Raw genomic sequence first — 16,843 nt, forward strand, 5'->3', positions numbered from 1 at the left:
CAGAGGACACTGAAACATGGATATGTCACTATCCAAATAACTCTTAAGAACAGAGAATAGCATCCAACAGGGCAGCAAATAAGACATAAGAATCTGAATCATATGGGGAGAACAAATAAGCTGGTGTGTGAAATACAGAACGAAATAATTCTGTGAGGACTGAAAAAACTTATTTAGGAAAAAACATTCCTGATATAAACACTTCTTAATTAGATTGACAATAATACAGATACAACAGCTTTCTCAACCCTTACACCTTTCAGATATGCTTTTCCATAAGGCCCATGCTTTTCAGTCCAGTACTTGTGCTGTCTGGAATTTTTATGTCTGGAACTCACCAGTGTTGGGGGGAAACTGAATTATGAGCAAATGGACAACACAGAAAGCTGTTCTTCTACATGGCGGTTATCAAAATTGGGGTCCTATCACTATTTGATTTCCAGACCTTTGGAGGAGATCTAAATGGCAAATTGACTATAAACCATTTCTTTCATGACTTCAGTTAGAAGGGTGGAGACTTATTAAATCTGTAAAGTCATAAATTAAACTCGAATAAGTCAAGTTCTCTGAAGAACTTGAATACCTGTCCAATACTTATGCTACTTAGCTTGTCATAATAAGCATTTTAACATATAAATTTTTGATTTTGAATAATGAACCAACACAGCTCAGATTATTAGAGAAAATTTGAATGAACAAATATGTTCACAAATACACTATTTTGCTTCCATTCAAAGTATGAAATGCTCTTAACACAATAGGTCATAATTGGATTAAATGCAAAGTTGTTAAAAAAATCAAGGGTCAATGAGATAGTTCAAGTATGGAAGTATAGGGTAAATCAACAGACTAACCTGTACCTCCCAAAGTGAATCCTATCTTACCTTGTGAAGGCTACTAACTTAAAGAAAACCGAACCCATTCAGGGATAAGAGAAGTACAATTTAGATTAGGAAAGAACTAGGAAAGTTCATGTCACAACAAAAAATTGTGATCATTCATACCATTTGCTTATTAATTTTCTGTGGAAATAGATTTATGGTATAGCTGGAGGATAAAGAGAAAGTGAGAGACTTCCTGGAAACATAGTTAAAGTTCCTGACTCTGAACAATGGAGAAGAGAAAAATATAGCATACCCAGCTTCCTTCTCAACTAAGGCAGGCAATGATGAAATAAACTCCTTCTTGAAAACAATCCAACCACACTTCTTCAGATAGCCTACTTAGCAACATCTGCATTTCTTCTTGAACAGGTTGCATTATGGCGGCTGACAATGAGCTCTGAAGTTCCTGAGGTAATGTTCCCAATATTTAAAGGTTATTTGTTTTGCACATATGAGAATATATTTGTTTAAAAATCCCTACGAAAGGAGTAAAGGTGTTGCAACTGTGACAGACACTCATTGTAACTATTCATGGTAGTAAATGATGTTCAAAATGCAGAGGAGTAAGAGCCAGGCTCAAAAAAAATGTGAAAGGAAGAACTCAAATGACAGCAGGTAGTTTTTCCTAAATACTTCATCAAGTGCAGTTATTTTATGAATAATTTAATGTGAATCTTCATTTCCACATAAATACCTTGCCCTATAATCATGTTTTTTTAATCTGCAACATAGCTTGGATTTTGGAGCTGAAATGTTAGAGTGACAGCATTTCATTTTTTTTCAACTGACCAAGCTTTTTAGTCTTTTGACTAAAAATGATCCATCATATAGAAACACACATCATGTTTAACATACACAAACATATACAGTATGTATACCCACACACTTTCAAATATTAGAGTCCCAGAATACATAAATAAAGATTAGAGCAGGGGTGTCAAACTCTCGGCCCGCAGGCCAGATGCGTCATGCACTGGCCACACCCATGCCCAGTTTAGCAAAGGGAAAAGTCACAATATGTCACATGACACCACCATGACGATGCGAATTTGACACCCTTGGACTAGAGGAAGGAAAAGTGAAACTCTGAAATACCAGCAGCGCAAGCTCCTTCTTCAAAATCTAAATTTCTATTTAAACCAGCTTGAAAATGCTTTGTTAGACTGAATTAATAGAAGAAAGAGTCTGTTTGTTCTGTTTTAACCAACAAAGTTAATAATTATTCTTGCTTCTCCCTCCAATGAATCAAGTGAGCAATTCTCTCTCCTCATTCAAGCACCAAGTATTTGTCTCCACAGACACTAAAAATGTCATGGTTCCTGGAGAACAATAAATATACTCAGACAATGTTGATACTTCTTTCCCTTTTCCCTTTATTTACAGACCTACATGTTTCTGGATACCTAGAGGATATTATTAACTATCTTGTTTTGGGGTCTTCTAATTTCTTTACATTTCTTTACATAGAGACAGTAAGGCTTCCTAAGTTAGCTACAGTATCTGCCCCTTCTATCAATATTCCTCCTTTCCCACTGAATAGATTTAAGTTACTGTTGTTGACTTCAGGACACATTTTTCTTGAAACTTTTCCTGTAATTTTAATAATTTTAAGTTTTCTATTATTTTGCTCTTTCTCACACACATAATTTTGCTTCTGACTCCTTCCAAAATACTGCAGTGTTACCACTAAGTCAACCCATCTAAAGTTGAATTCATGATTTGAAAACTGGAAAAGCTGAGGATGATTGTTGCTAATAAGAGTAGATTTTATACTTATAAGGTGCTTATAATGTCCCACTTTGTATCGCAGAGATGTGAGAATTTAATTCTAAATGAAAAATTTGGAATAGATTAGTACTGAACTTTTTTTTCCTCATTTTTTTGAAATAGCACACGTTGTGGGGTAAAGATAGTCTAACTAATCGTATGTGGCACTATGTCATGCTGACAAATTCACTCAACTGGCTTTATCTGCCAAATTAGTCCCTACAGTGTGATTGAATGCTGTTACTTGTACTATATGGTTTAGCCAACCAATATCAGCCAAAAGAAAGATAATGTATATCTACAACCTTATCACTCACTTAATAAAAACTTTTCCATTTTCCCACTTTTAGCATAAATTGCTGCACATCTATCATAGAGAATCTTTCTGTCCAATTTGATCCTTGCTTACAAAAAATAAATAAATCAGAAAACAAAAAATATTTTCTTCTAATAATCCCAGTATAACTATAGTATAGAGATAAGTTAATATTAACCAACATTCATATTAATCAATAAGTTAACAAAATTCAAATCCTGAGAAGAGTAACTACTTTAGTCAGTTTTGACATCATTGAGCAGAGTGAGCAAAACATTCTATCATCAAATGGAAATATGTTCCACTAGAAAAGCAGGAACAAGCTTATGAACAACTCAGCCTGCTTTTAATCTCTTAGAATAATTTAAAATGTAGCCTTTGAGGAGGAAGGAATACTAGGTATGTTTGCCACCTTGAATTATTTTTAAAAATTATTGGTGGGCTATAAATAAAAATAATTAAATAGGGAAATAATTGCTCTTTTCCAGAATTTTTTGAAGCTTCCAAATTTAACTTCCAGCAGTAGTATTTTTTGGTAATTCCTATCCAAGTACTAATCAGATCCAATTCTGCTTATTTTTTTGAGATCAGCCAAATTCAGTGAGTTGCATGATCTAACTTAATTGGGTCTAAGAAACCTCTAATTTTAAGCATTTGTAGAAGGAGTGGAGTAGGAAATATGTATTCCAATAAGTTCTAATCATCATTCAGGAAACATTGAAAATTGGTTTGAAATGCACTTCTACATTTCAAGGGAAATATTTTCCATTTTTTGCCACATTTAGAATGTATGCTTGCTGTCACATTAAAAACTGACTTAAAAGTAAGGAAGTTACTTCAAAAAGTATATATTCCTTATTAGACTACAGTGGCTTTGCCATTTTTTTCTTGCTACAGATATTGTAGAATTAAAAGAGGGTATATAGTTATACGAAAGAAAGCCTCACAGTCTATCTGCTTCCTTTGCCCTCAACCTGCTGCATCCAAAGTTCTTTATTAAGCAGAAGAGATTTCCCACAACCTGGTGCTCCTTTAAAGGAGTTGGACCACAACTCCCAGAATCTTTAAACAGCTTAATAGATCAGAGATGATGAGAGCTATCAAAGACATCTAGGAAAACACCAGTGGACAAAGCAGCTCTAGAGGGTATTCATCTTTTTTTTTAAGCTGTATTCTGAAAATGCTGTTTTTATAATTATTTATTATACAATGTATATACCTTTTGAGTTAACTAAGATTATATATTATATAAATATATATATAGATATATTTGAAGAAAAATATTTCATCTTTCCTTGGTTCTCATGTCAGTAAAAGTACAAAGGCATTTAAAACAATATTTTTAATATTTTCATACTGTTCCTGCGGAAGATGTGGATGTAATCAATTATTATGTAAAGGAGTTGTTGCTGCCTATGATTTCTAAAACAGTAGCATACTGTAATTTTTCTGGGTTATAAAAAGAGATCTGAGAAAAAATGCAGTTGGAATCCACAAAGTACAATTTTTTTACAACTTAAGCATAACTGCCTTTCCATTCTTTTTTAATGCTAAGAATTTCAGCAAGTATATAGAGTAGAGATACCAGGACTTCAGTATTGGCACAAATTTTAGATAGGAATTTCATGTTTGCTCTTAGCTAACCCTAATCCCTAACTTTTGTATCTCAGTAAACTTAACCCTGAAAACGTACCCACCCAGTCCAGTGAGGCCCAGTCAATTTTGGCCAGACGTTACACTTTGTAAAAAATTTTGCTCTCTCCCAACTCTTATCACAGGTTAAATGTATCTTTTAATATGTAATAGTCAGTGACTGCTGGAGAAATCTTGTTCCTTTGAAATGAGCATTTTTTGCAGATCTTTCAGGAGAACTAATTTACTCATCTCGTCATTTCAACTCAGAAATCATCAATACATTTTAAACATCTGTGCCTTTTTATTGCATCCTGCATTTTAACATACAATCAATCTTTTTATATATATATATATATATATATATATATATATATATATATATATATATATATATATATATATATATATTTATTTATATATATATATATTAATATTTGTATTTTTCTTTCTCAGTATAGCTTTGGACAAAAAAACCACAATAAAAATGTTTATATTATTTGATCAAGACAATACAATATGTATGCTTTGCTTTCAGTGAAAAATGGAGGGAAACGGAAGGGGGACGGGTGGAGGTTTGGGTGGACAGCAGAGAAAAGTCCAGCTAAAAGCAGTTCAATCATATCACCTACAAAACATGGGAGTCTTACATGTCCACTGTCATTCGCTCATTATCGTTCATGGCAGAAAATCAATAAATATAAATCAGACACAGGGCTAATCCACAGTAAAATAAATATCCATATTCAGGTACCCTGCAACAGTTTCTAATACTGCAGGTCTGTCTTTTGTAGCACAGAATTGGAAGATGTCAAGTATTGTTTTTATTCTTCCAAATTTAGCAACTTGGAGAAACAAGGAAAGGAAATAATGGAATAGCCCATTTGTTGAATGTGGGTAAAGAGCTTACTTTTTAGGGCCATGCAATGAACTTTTTCTTAAAACAGCTTAAGAGCCAATAAATGTTTCACTGTAAGAGGAAATGGCAGCTGTGCATTTAGTACCACATTCTTTAGGATGTTGGTCAGTGTGCTTCCCCTAAAGGATGGAATGGTAAGAAATAAATGATAGAGCATTCTAAATAGCAGCCTATTGCCCTCATTGATTCAATATTGCATTGCACACCAAAAATCACTATATAAAATATGAGGCCAACAGCAGACAACAGCCAACCACAGTGACTGAGATTAATTGCTAGACATGTGACTGAAGTGTCAATAAGCTACTTGCTAAGTGGCAGAGGAAGGAAAGAAGATACAGTATGAGCTCAACATCTTACACCTACACACTTGACTGATCTCTTAAAAATAATTATGTGCAACATTTTCATAAAGGAGACAGATTGTAGCAGGTAAGGGTCAATGTGACAAAAGAACGTTCTCAAAATGTTATGGCAATCAAGGGCAGCTTCATAGTTTAACTATGTTCATAGTTTAAGTATGACAGATGCTCTACTGCTGCTTCTATAGCTGGTGATCAAATTATATTGGACCTCAACTAGCTGAGCTACTGCAAATGCTGATATGTGCTTGCAGGCCAGCAGTTAATCTTGCCTAAAATCTAGGTAGAAAGCAGCCCTTGGATCTTAATTCATCTGAAACTAGAGGCAGCACTTTACACCACATATATTTTTTTCTTGAGAGGAATCTAAAACTCCACAATGGGGGACATATCTACAAGAACAAGCAGCTGTTTAACAAGGTTGGAGTGGGAAAAATAATCACCAGGAGTTTATAACCATGCAGACTGTTTCTAGCTTTCACACTGGATTGGTGTAAGCTAAGAATGGAGGGGTTTCCCCATGTTTTATGCCTGAGTTTCAACATTAATATCTGCAGGTTTGTACATGGCGCATTTCCACTCGTGCACCAATATCAATCCAGTGGGTGCATAACACCAAAGCAGTTACTCTAGAATAAGTTTGATTTGTCACAATACACCAGGATATCAAAGACAAAGGTAAAGTACTTAGTTGTGTCTAACATGCCAAAAAAAAAAAAAAAAGTTCAGGAGAATCTCTGAAGAGAACCAAGCGTTATGCAGTTGTCCAAATGTGCCACATGGAAGAAGGTCCCAGAGAAGCAGTCTTCTGCTTGGCTGTTTTCCAGGTCACCAGCCTTTAACAAGGTTCAAGCTTCATTCTAAATCCAGTGGACTACTGCAAAGAGAGAGAGTGCAACAGCCACAAGGATAGGCAGGTCTTGGGGAATGGGTGGTGGCACACAGAGATGGTCATCCAAAGAGGGAAACTGCATGCAAATTCACAGGCCAGTTGTGCCCCAGATATTATTCTCAATAGCTGCAAAAAAAAGAGGGTTGTATTCTGACTGCATTAAGATAGGATATGGGAAAATGGCAAAGCTAAAACCCGTTTCCCTAACATGCTGGTTAAAGAACTGAATTCTATTTCATTCCAGCATTAGGTGGTCCCCCGAACAAAGATCATTTATCTGGAGCTCATTTACTAAATAAATGAAGTAGCATTTTAATGTACTGGCACAGTTCCTGCTCTAGAAGTTATGAAAGGATTAAATAATAGACTCGTCAACCCAAATGATGCACTATCCTTCCTATTAGACTTGCATAAATCTAACTAGAAGAAAAATAGTATCAACATCTAAAAATATCTCTAATACTATCTCTTGAGTGATTATGGTTTTACGTGGGCAAATAAATACACATGTAAGAATACACATTACTGTAAATTTCCATTCACCAAAAACTCCCTCTACTGGAAGCCAGCATGTCATGGAGTCAAAGTGTTAGCTTTGCTCGCTCCTTGATGTGCTAGTTTTATATATTCAAAGAATCTGAAAAGGTAAAAGCCAGAAGAAAATTTAGGGTAGAAACATTTTTGAGCATGAAACACTGAGTTTGAATCTGTTGGTGACAGAAAGTGGCCTGGAACTAGAATATAAGCCAATGTGTGAGTTGGGATTGTAGAACAGGCAAAAGTGTGTAATATAACTAAGTCCTCAAAGTCAGTCCTGAAATACTAATGCGTATGACTTTGAGAAACACAAAGCATGGCTTATATGCATGCTTGAGAGGTAAAAACACCATCTCTTTTAATACACTTACACACACACATATATATGCATTTATATAGCAATATCAGTTGTCAACACAACAGTGTGACAAGTCTTAACCCATGGAACAGGCTGATTTGGGGTTAGAATAGTTCAACAGCTGTCATGAATTAAAACAAATGTTTTTATAAAACAAAATTTACAAAGCACACTCCCACAAAATCCCTATCTGGCCAGCAATAAATAGTTCTTAAGCATGCATGCAGATTAGGTAAGCACATTCCTAACAGTTATTTTTTTACTTACGCTCCTTCCTCTCGTAGAAGTGCCAGAAATTTTCTCACACGGTACTCAGGATCCATCTTCATAAATTATATGTATTAAAAACACACATAGTTAATACACAAACACTTTCCAGTTAATCACAACAAATTCAGTGAACAAAAGGGAAGTTAAGAGAGGCAGTATCAACTACTAGACCAAAAAAAGTTTGATCACAGTTATATATTTTTTTTAACTAAAGAACCAAAGACAGTGCATATAGCCTTTCTGGTTCTATTTACCTCATTCCCAATTTGATGTTGGGAAAGAGTACCTGGCTTCAAAAGCAATCGATGGTCAAGTATTAATTCAATACCATAAAAAAAAGAGAACTAAGCAGATATATGACCATTCTGTAATTCCTGCATTCAGCCCAAAAATTTACAAAAAAACCCTACATGCTGAAATATTAAACCATGCAGATCTTTGCAATTGCTAAAATAGACTTCAGCAGGCAATGAACACGTCCATATAACATACTAAGCCATAATAAGGATTAAGGGCAAATACACCAGGCTAGTTCTTCCTATTTACTACCAACCTGCCTTCCATTGAGGACCTATACACTGCACGAGTCAAAAAGAGGGCTGTGAAAATATTTACAGACCCCTCGTATCCTGGACATAAACTGTTTCAACTCCTACCCTCAAAATGACACTATAGAGCACCGCACACCAGAACAACTTGACATAAGAACAGTTTTTTCCTGAACGCCATCATTCTGGTAAACAAATAATTCCCTCAACACTGTCAAACTAGTTCTAAATCTGCATTACTATTAATCTTCTCATCATCCCTATCACTCATCTCCTCCTACTTATGACTGTATGACTATAACCTTGTTGCTGGTATCCTTAAAATTTATACTGACTGTTTCCCTATGACTATCATTAAGTGTTGTACCTTATGATTCTTGATGAATATATCTTTTCTTTTATGTATACCAAGAGCGTATGCAACAAGACAAATTCCTTGTGTGTCCAATCACACTTGGCCAATAAACTATTCTATTCTATTCTATTCTATTCTATTCTATTCTATTCTATTCTATTCTATTCTATTCTATTCTATTCCTATTCTATTTCTATTCATGCCTACTGCTTCCTCCCATGGATGGGAATCTGTGTCAATTCTACAGCTTCTATTTGCTCCCCATGTTTTTTGGCCATTGGCAAAATACAAAATTAACATTGATCTTTCTTAAACAAAAGATCCTGCTGAAAAACATGCTACATTCATGATTGCAGATCTACTGTTCGATTTTTGCTTAATTTCAAATCCAATTTCAAATGCTAAGGAGTATGTCTAATAAAAGGATTAAAATAATAGGACAAAAAAAAAATCAAATAAACTGTCTTCCGTGATTCAGCCCCTATTCCCTTGTTAGTGAGAAAGGAAAGAGGGAACACAACACAATCTTTTCTTTATCATATCTCTCATTCCATTCTGTCGCTCTTTCCCTTTGAATTCTCTTTGAATATTAAATCATATAAATTCAAGGTACTAAAATGCAGGATCAGTAAAAGGGATCTTCTTAAGGAAATAAAAAGAGTGAAATTGGACATCACCAGGCCTGAGTCAAATGGTACAGGCCTCTGCCTATTACACTTTAATAGGTGTGAGCAATAAGTTACTGACTTTTGCCTATAGCTATGAAAATAAAGAGACAAGAGAAAGAGAGGAAAAAGTAATCTAGATAAATGACTTTGTACCCTCAGGTGACATCCAGTCAAAGCAGATCCCAAGCCTTATACAAGTTTCAACAGAATTGCAAAGAACAAGTCACTCAGAAGGGAGTGGGGAAGCGTTTATAACACAGTGATGAATTGCATACTTCTTGGCTTATACTTAAAAGCTGTCTGAAAAAGAGGTAAAAAAAATCTTCATTTATAGTTACACCAGCTGATTAGCAGGTATCAGTCCTGGAGAGGTATAAAATTGTCCATATGCATCTCTGCTATTAATGCATACCTAACCTCCATTTTCATTTGACTGGCACATTTATACCGAAGCTAAGAGATGTAAACTTTAACTAAGTTCATGGACTTAGGCAGGTGATTGGATTTCACTAGCTTTTTTTGCATAAATTGTAAGCCATAATTTTACAAAATAATTCACTAGCTGTGTGTGGATAATTATTTTAAGTGGCCATTAATAACCTAGATGGCATGAAATTAATTTTAAAAACTATGTTGATTCAGATATATAACTTCTAATCACCAGTAGTTTTATATAGCAAATGTGAATGGTAAAAACAATGTCAAACTCTAGTAGAAATTAGATCCCTACAGTTTTGCCTCCTAATATATGAGACGGAAAATTATTTAAATGCATTTTCCTTTTTGCATGACAGATGCAACAATTTACTAAAGTTTCTTGCCACCTGGAAATTAGTCCCAATAATTTTGGAGGTTAGAGAATGAATAGTTGTAAAATGTTTATAAGAGAGCCTTTTTCTCTAGTCTATGCAAAGAAGTTCCCTCTCTGCTAAGTGGAAATTGCTATCTTCTACCCCAGCATAACCAAGTTATCTATTATCTACTTTGTGAAGAAAAATAAGACATTTCAATACAGTGTTAACCTTTGTTAAAACATAGCTGGTCCACATTTTATTTGGTTTCATTATTACTGAACTTTCATTATGCAGGTGTTTGGGACATCAACCACTCTGAACCTTTAGAAATGAGAGATTGTATTTCATAATTAATTCCTAAGCATAAATAAAAACATAAGGCCTTATTTTTTATTTTTCCCAATGCCCAGTGCCTTTTTTTAATATCCTGGCTTGATCAGGGGCCAAGCAACCCATATGTCTAGCTCAGAGATGGGCCAGATGTGACCCTCCAAACATGTCTTTCAGCTCTTGCCAACTGTAGACAACATAAAAAATTGATAAGGAACACTTAACTGCAAACCAATGAAGTTCTGGAGAGCCACACCTTTTATTTTCTTGATTTGATCTAAGGGCAAAAGCATTTTACCTGCAGTGACATCTCAATTAACATCAGCAGCTTTTTGATGCCAATCCAGACCTTCTTCCCTTTGACATTCTGAGCAATAGTACTGCGTTCCTTGTCTTTGAAGACACTCAGGAGCTAGAAGTTGGAAAAAGAAAGTTACCTAAGGAAAGCCCAGATGAGGGAATGGATGGGATCTGGTTAACTCTGGACTCCATTTTCTTCTTATATAGCAGGATTTTTTATATTAAACTACTCGAAAGATAAGCCAGCTAGAAATTATGATTTCAGTTGATGTTCAAATCTTCTGCTCCAGACAGAAATTAACACTACCAACAATACAGCTACCCTTCAAAAAGACCTTGACTTTGTGTCGGAATGATCAAAAATATGGCAACTCCAAATCTCAACCAGCAAATGCTTTGTCTTACACATTGGAAAAAATAATCAGAACACTAAATACAAGCTTGATGGACATTACCTTGTAGATGACCCTCACCCCATTAAAGACCTTGGAGTTTTCATATCAAATGATTTAAATGTCAAAGCCCACTGCAACTACATCACAAAAAACGCATTAAGAGTTGTAAACTTAATCTTACGTCGCTTCTTCTCCAGAAATATTACACTACTAACCAGAGCATAAAAAACATTTGTAAGACCAATTCTTGAATACAGCTCGCCTGTCTGGAACCCACACCTCATTTCGGACATTAATACAATTGAGCGTGTCCAGAAATATTTTACAAGAAGAGTTCTCCACTCCTCTGAATACAATAAAATACCTTATGCCACCAGACTTGAAATCCTGGGCTTAGAAAATTTAGAACTCCGCCGCCTTCGGCATGACCTGAGCTTAACTCATAGAATCATCTGTTACAATGTCCTTCCTGTTGAGGACTACTTCAGCTTCAATCGCAACAATACACAAGCATAGGTTTAAGCTTAATGTGAACCGCTCCAATCTTGATTGCAGAAAATATGACTTCAGCAACAGAGTTGTTAATGCCTGGAATACACTACCTGACTCTGTGGTCTCTTCCCAAAATCCCCAAAGCTTTAACCAAAGACTATCTACTATTGACCTCACCCCGTTCCTAAGAGGTCTGTAAGGGGCATGCATAAGAGCACCAACTTGCCTACCGTTCCTGTCCTAATGTTCTCCTTGATTATATCCAACTCGTATAATTATTTCATGCTTATACTTATATATATGCTTATATGTCGTATAATTATTTCATACTTATGCTTCTGTAATATATACCGTTGTGACAAAATAAATAAATAAAAATAGAAATAGATCAAATTAAAAGGGAAGTGTGGACAGGGGCACTGTTGTCTTCTTGACCTTATTTTACCTTATTCTATTATTTCAGATATTTTTAAAGATGACACAATACAAACACAAATATCATAACATTTAGAAGAGATTCCTTCCTACATAATGTAAGGGGAAGCAATGTCTCTTTTGAAATGTTGTTAATTTTAACTAACATGTTGTGAACAACTTAGACTGTCACAGTCAGTAATTTCTAAAATCAATGGGGATTAATAACAAATTTAACTCTGTCACTTCACTGCAATTAGTAAATCCAACTACTAAGAACTATACAGCACTGGTATTATAAACAGAAATCCAAATTTAAATGGAAATACTAATGTTAATTGTAAATGTTGCAATAAGTTGATCTAATTAAACCATTAGTTCAATGATTGCTTTCAACAATTTCAGTTTATATAAAACCATCAGTACCTGGGATAGGTAATCATCTCTACTGTAAATTACACAATTCAAGAGATGTTAATTACAAAACAGCGGCTGTAACTTAAATATGTATTCATGCAATTTGATTAATTCTAGAATCTTCAGAATCAAGAATCTTCTAGAATCTTGCGTCTAAAGGAATTGCTATATAAAACTGCATAGAAGCAGTCTTCACTGTTTAAACAAATAAATTTGGACATTATAGGACCTTTTAAAATACTTATCTGCAGACTTAAGTAGCATTTTTGGACAAGGGAACTCAACTACTAGTAAATCTTTCCTACAAATACTTTCATTTTAGGTTGTAACTGTTCATGTATTTTAGATGGCAATTATTTCTCAATAATCATGGACAGAAGAAATATTTATTGCCAGTTCTACTCTTCATTCTAAGATAAAGTTCTGTTTTTCCAAGATAAAGTTATATTTTCACTCCTAAATATTGTTGTAGAAAGATGGCCTTGACAGAGATACGCAAGATCTGTTGGCTAGGCAAAAAGGGAGGAAATCCAAAACTGCTAGATAATATTCGGAAATGGCTCAGACAGACAACTCCCTACCTAATTCACAAAGTAGTGGATGATGCAGAACATAGCCAATCTTAATAAAAGTAGCTTCAGCATTCTTGTAAAGGAGATTTCCTGGTATGGGCTACCTAGTAAGGATAACAAAATAATTTCAAAAGATCCACAGACTTGATTTGTCTAGAGCTCCAAAGAAATTGGGTTCTTTTTTCAGATTTATTCCTCCAGGGCACACTAGTGATCTCCTCACCTCCAGGGCCTCCATGAGATGATCACCAGTAGCAATGTTGGGAATATGGATAGTAGTGCTAAACGCATCCAGCATCTCCATCTCCTGCAGGACATCTTTGCGACTAGTAGTCCCAACAATCAAGAGCTTGCGACCCTAAATGTTAATAAAAAATGGGAAGGTAAAAGGTAAATGAAGTTCAGTGCTCCAAACCACTTTTTTACAGTAAGGCAAATCACATGAAGCCAGGAAAGCCAAAAGAGGGCTTGACAACAATAATTTCCCAAACATTGTTTTTTTTAAATAGGTAAATATGGAAATACCATTTCATTACCAATGATAGCAGCTTTTGATAGCCTTACACTCCATGCATTTTAACTCTTTAAAAAAAACTTCAAATGCTCTTTCCAAGAAATCTGAAAACTACTGTGACTTATGAAAGACAATATTAAGGGAATTCCCTACATTCTTGTTAAATTATATTTTCTATATTTCTTTTGTTCCACTACAGTTAAGCTTTTATAGATTTGTAGCATAGTTTGGATTATGTTACTAGTATACTATAAAAAAGGAAAAAGTTCCTATCAAGCAAATGAAAACTATCAAACTGCCAGATTCATCACTGATCTTGCATTGGATTTCTAAATACCTCTGTTTCTCATTGATGAGATGTTCACTAAAACAGGAGACTGGAAAAGATAGACCAAAATGCAACACTACTTAGAAACTGCTTGGAAAGACACTAACAAGCCATTAAAGCAAAATTAATACTTCAATTGAAACTATTAAAATAAGTAATTTAAAAACTATATTCATTTAATTACATTTCTGTAGCACTCAACATCTAAAACACTGTGGGAAATTCCCAAAATAAATTATTTTATAGTAGATACTATTCACAAAATCATTTCCACTGTTCTTATAAGTTAGTGGAGCAGTTGATTTTCCCCATAAATTTATTTCTATCCTTCTGATTCTTGTGAGTCACTCCAGTGCTTGAACTAACCTCTGGCAAGATCAATCTGATTAAGCACAAAAAGTGGTGAAATATGTGAAAGAGAACAGTTTTGTCAGCTGCTGGAAGTAGAGAAAGCTATGCTTTTAAAGCCATAAAGCAATTATTATGATGAAAGATGGAGCCCACCCAGGAAATAATTTTACACTGCCAACTGGAAGGTCATGAAGTTTAAATGGTGAGATGGATATCAAACACCGACATAAAAAATGTACTTCCAGACAAATCTTTCATCTAAACTAGGAAAACAATTAAGATACTAAAGTATTAAATGATATCATTTTCTAGCTCAGATGGATAGGTACTGTAGTTCCTCCAAAGTCCATTCAGCCAGGGTGGGCTAGAAATCAGGTTCTGGTCTACCCTCAGTTACAGAAGTCCTCTGAATGACCTTGGTCTAGTCATTCCTTTTTAGCCCAACCTGCTTTGCAATAGGATTGCTTTGGAGAAAAACAGGAAAGAATGCTATTTACCGGTAGGTTTGTACCAAACTTCTGTACAAAAGGCAAGATATAAATCTAATAAACAAGGTGGTGTCAAGTGCCTGGAAAATCAGGAGATTCAGGCAGTTCAAATGTGTATGAAGATTTATTGTAAGCTCAGCTCTCTACAAGAATCTGGCCAAGTGACCATTAAGGGGATGTGTGGGAGTTAAGAAAGGAATTCAAGGTGGCCTGGACTTAGATCTCTTGCAGGCGCACAGGGACTCATGACTTATGACACGTTTGACCCTCCCTCGGGCTCAGTCTGATCATTTCCTACAGGTGGTAAATAATGAGTTTAAACTAAACTTATTATGTAAAATGAAATGGGAGCCCTAGCAGATATCAGAGTGTGGAGCCCTGGTGCTTTCTTAAGTATCCAACTAGGTCACATCTTCAGTGCTAGAAGGAAGGTAGGAACAAAATGCAGGTGCAGTGCAATAAACAAGTACAGTGGACCAAACTTCTTCATTCTCCAGATATCCTAATTCCCATTTATTGCATCAAATCATGAAACAGTTCCTTTCTTTAAAAAATCACACTTAAAAAGCAAACTATGATTGGCACTGTCATTTTTCCAAACAGAAGGAGCTAAAAAAGAATTGTAATTCTTTGCAATTTTTGACTCCCCAGGTTTTATCCAAATTGTTCAAGAGTAGGAAAACAATCTGGTCTGAAAATTGGCCAATAGATGGACAAGGATTTTTATTCTCCCCTTTCATCAAGAACATTAATTGTGGAATTTTGACAACTTATTTTTAAAAGTTTTACTGGATCTTGTAAAAACTTATAAAACCTGGGCCAAAGTATAGTAACAATGGCTATTAAATAAAGGTGCTGGAAACTCAGATTTTAATTATTCAACAGAACATATTAATGTTACATTTGGGGGGGGGAGCAAACAAACTCCCCCTCTCCAATTCAGATGAATTCATAATAAAGAAAGCCTAATGATTCTATCACATCAGCATTCAATATTAAAAAAGTAAACAATTATAGTCTGACAATTACATCTCCAGTTATGTGGCTCATTCAATTTTCTGATTGCACATGTCTAAGATATTACATTTTCTGAAGAGGGACAGAATGCAGTACATGTTACTCTTATAGTACTGGATTCAAAACAGAGCAGCTGGCTCATAAAGGGTATGGAAGGAAATCATCTCTATTTTTAAGCATTTTAACTAAAAGATGAGCTGTTTTTCTGAAGCCATGAGGACACCAATTTTGATTATCAACCAATCCTAAAATCTAAGAAAGTATTTTCTACCAATGAAAGAGAATCATTGTAGCTCAGGGCTGAACTGTGATGTCCTTGGTGCTCTCTGAGCTTTGTTGTTTCCAAGCTCAGAGAGCACCAAGAAGCCCATGACATACTGTCCCAAAGATATCAAACCTTTCTATATGTAAAAAGGCAATTCATAGAGCAAGGTGGGCTATTAATTTACAATCTAAACTTGCTATGGGAGTTAAGAAAGGAATCCAAGAGAAACTGGTATAGTGTTTCCCAGCCAAACTATCTATGAGCCTTACATAGCAAATTGTCCTCAAGAGAAAAGAAATGCAGCCCAGCGACCTGCTACATCACACCCACTGCCATGATTAGCAAGTTGCTGACTGGGAGGCAATGACATTGTGCGAGACAGCATTTCCAATCATGGTGGAAGGGATTAGAAACATACATAAGCAGGTGCCTTTTTCCCAACACAGTGTAGGAAGAAAGAAACCATCGTCCTTAGGATTCCCTAGCACCAGACTATTAGGCTGTCTGTAACTACAGGGGCAGGTCTACGAGAACAACAAAATGCTCTTAGGAACAGGATTTTTTTTTTCATATATAGCAAATTTTTATTTCTAAGGTTGGTTGTCATTTTTATGGAAGGAAAGAGGAGATTTCATTTGGTATAAATTATCTTGTGAAA

The 16,843-nt window shown here is 35.1% G+C and overlaps 1 protein-coding gene across 4 annotated transcripts in view; it reads right to left on the reverse strand.

The window, feature by feature from the left end:
* Positions 1-16,843, reverse strand: part of NSF (N-ethylmaleimide sensitive factor, vesicle fusing ATPase) — a 130,353-nt gene that overhangs the window by 43,676 nt on the left and 69,834 nt on the right. For 2 of the 4 annotated variants that reach the window (XM_058181481.1, XM_058181482.1), the window contains exons 18-20: positions 13,446-13,580; positions 10,931-11,044; positions 7,935-7,990 (exon numbers count right to left, since the gene is read on the reverse strand). In XM_058181481.1, coding sequence (XP_058037464.1) covers positions 7,935-7,990; positions 10,931-11,044; positions 13,446-13,580 — 305 coding nt within the window. Of the gene's footprint in view, positions 1-5,370; positions 6,899-7,934; positions 7,991-10,930; positions 11,045-13,445; positions 13,581-16,843 lie in introns of those variants that run through there. The other 2 variants (XM_058181483.1, XM_058181484.1) reach the window with 2 other exon arrangements.

Source organism: Ahaetulla prasina, chromosome 4, assembly GCF_028640845.1.
Source record: "Ahaetulla prasina isolate Xishuangbanna chromosome 4, ASM2864084v1, whole genome shotgun sequence".
Lineage (NCBI taxonomy): Eukaryota > Metazoa > Chordata > Lepidosauria > Squamata > Colubridae > Ahaetulla > Ahaetulla prasina.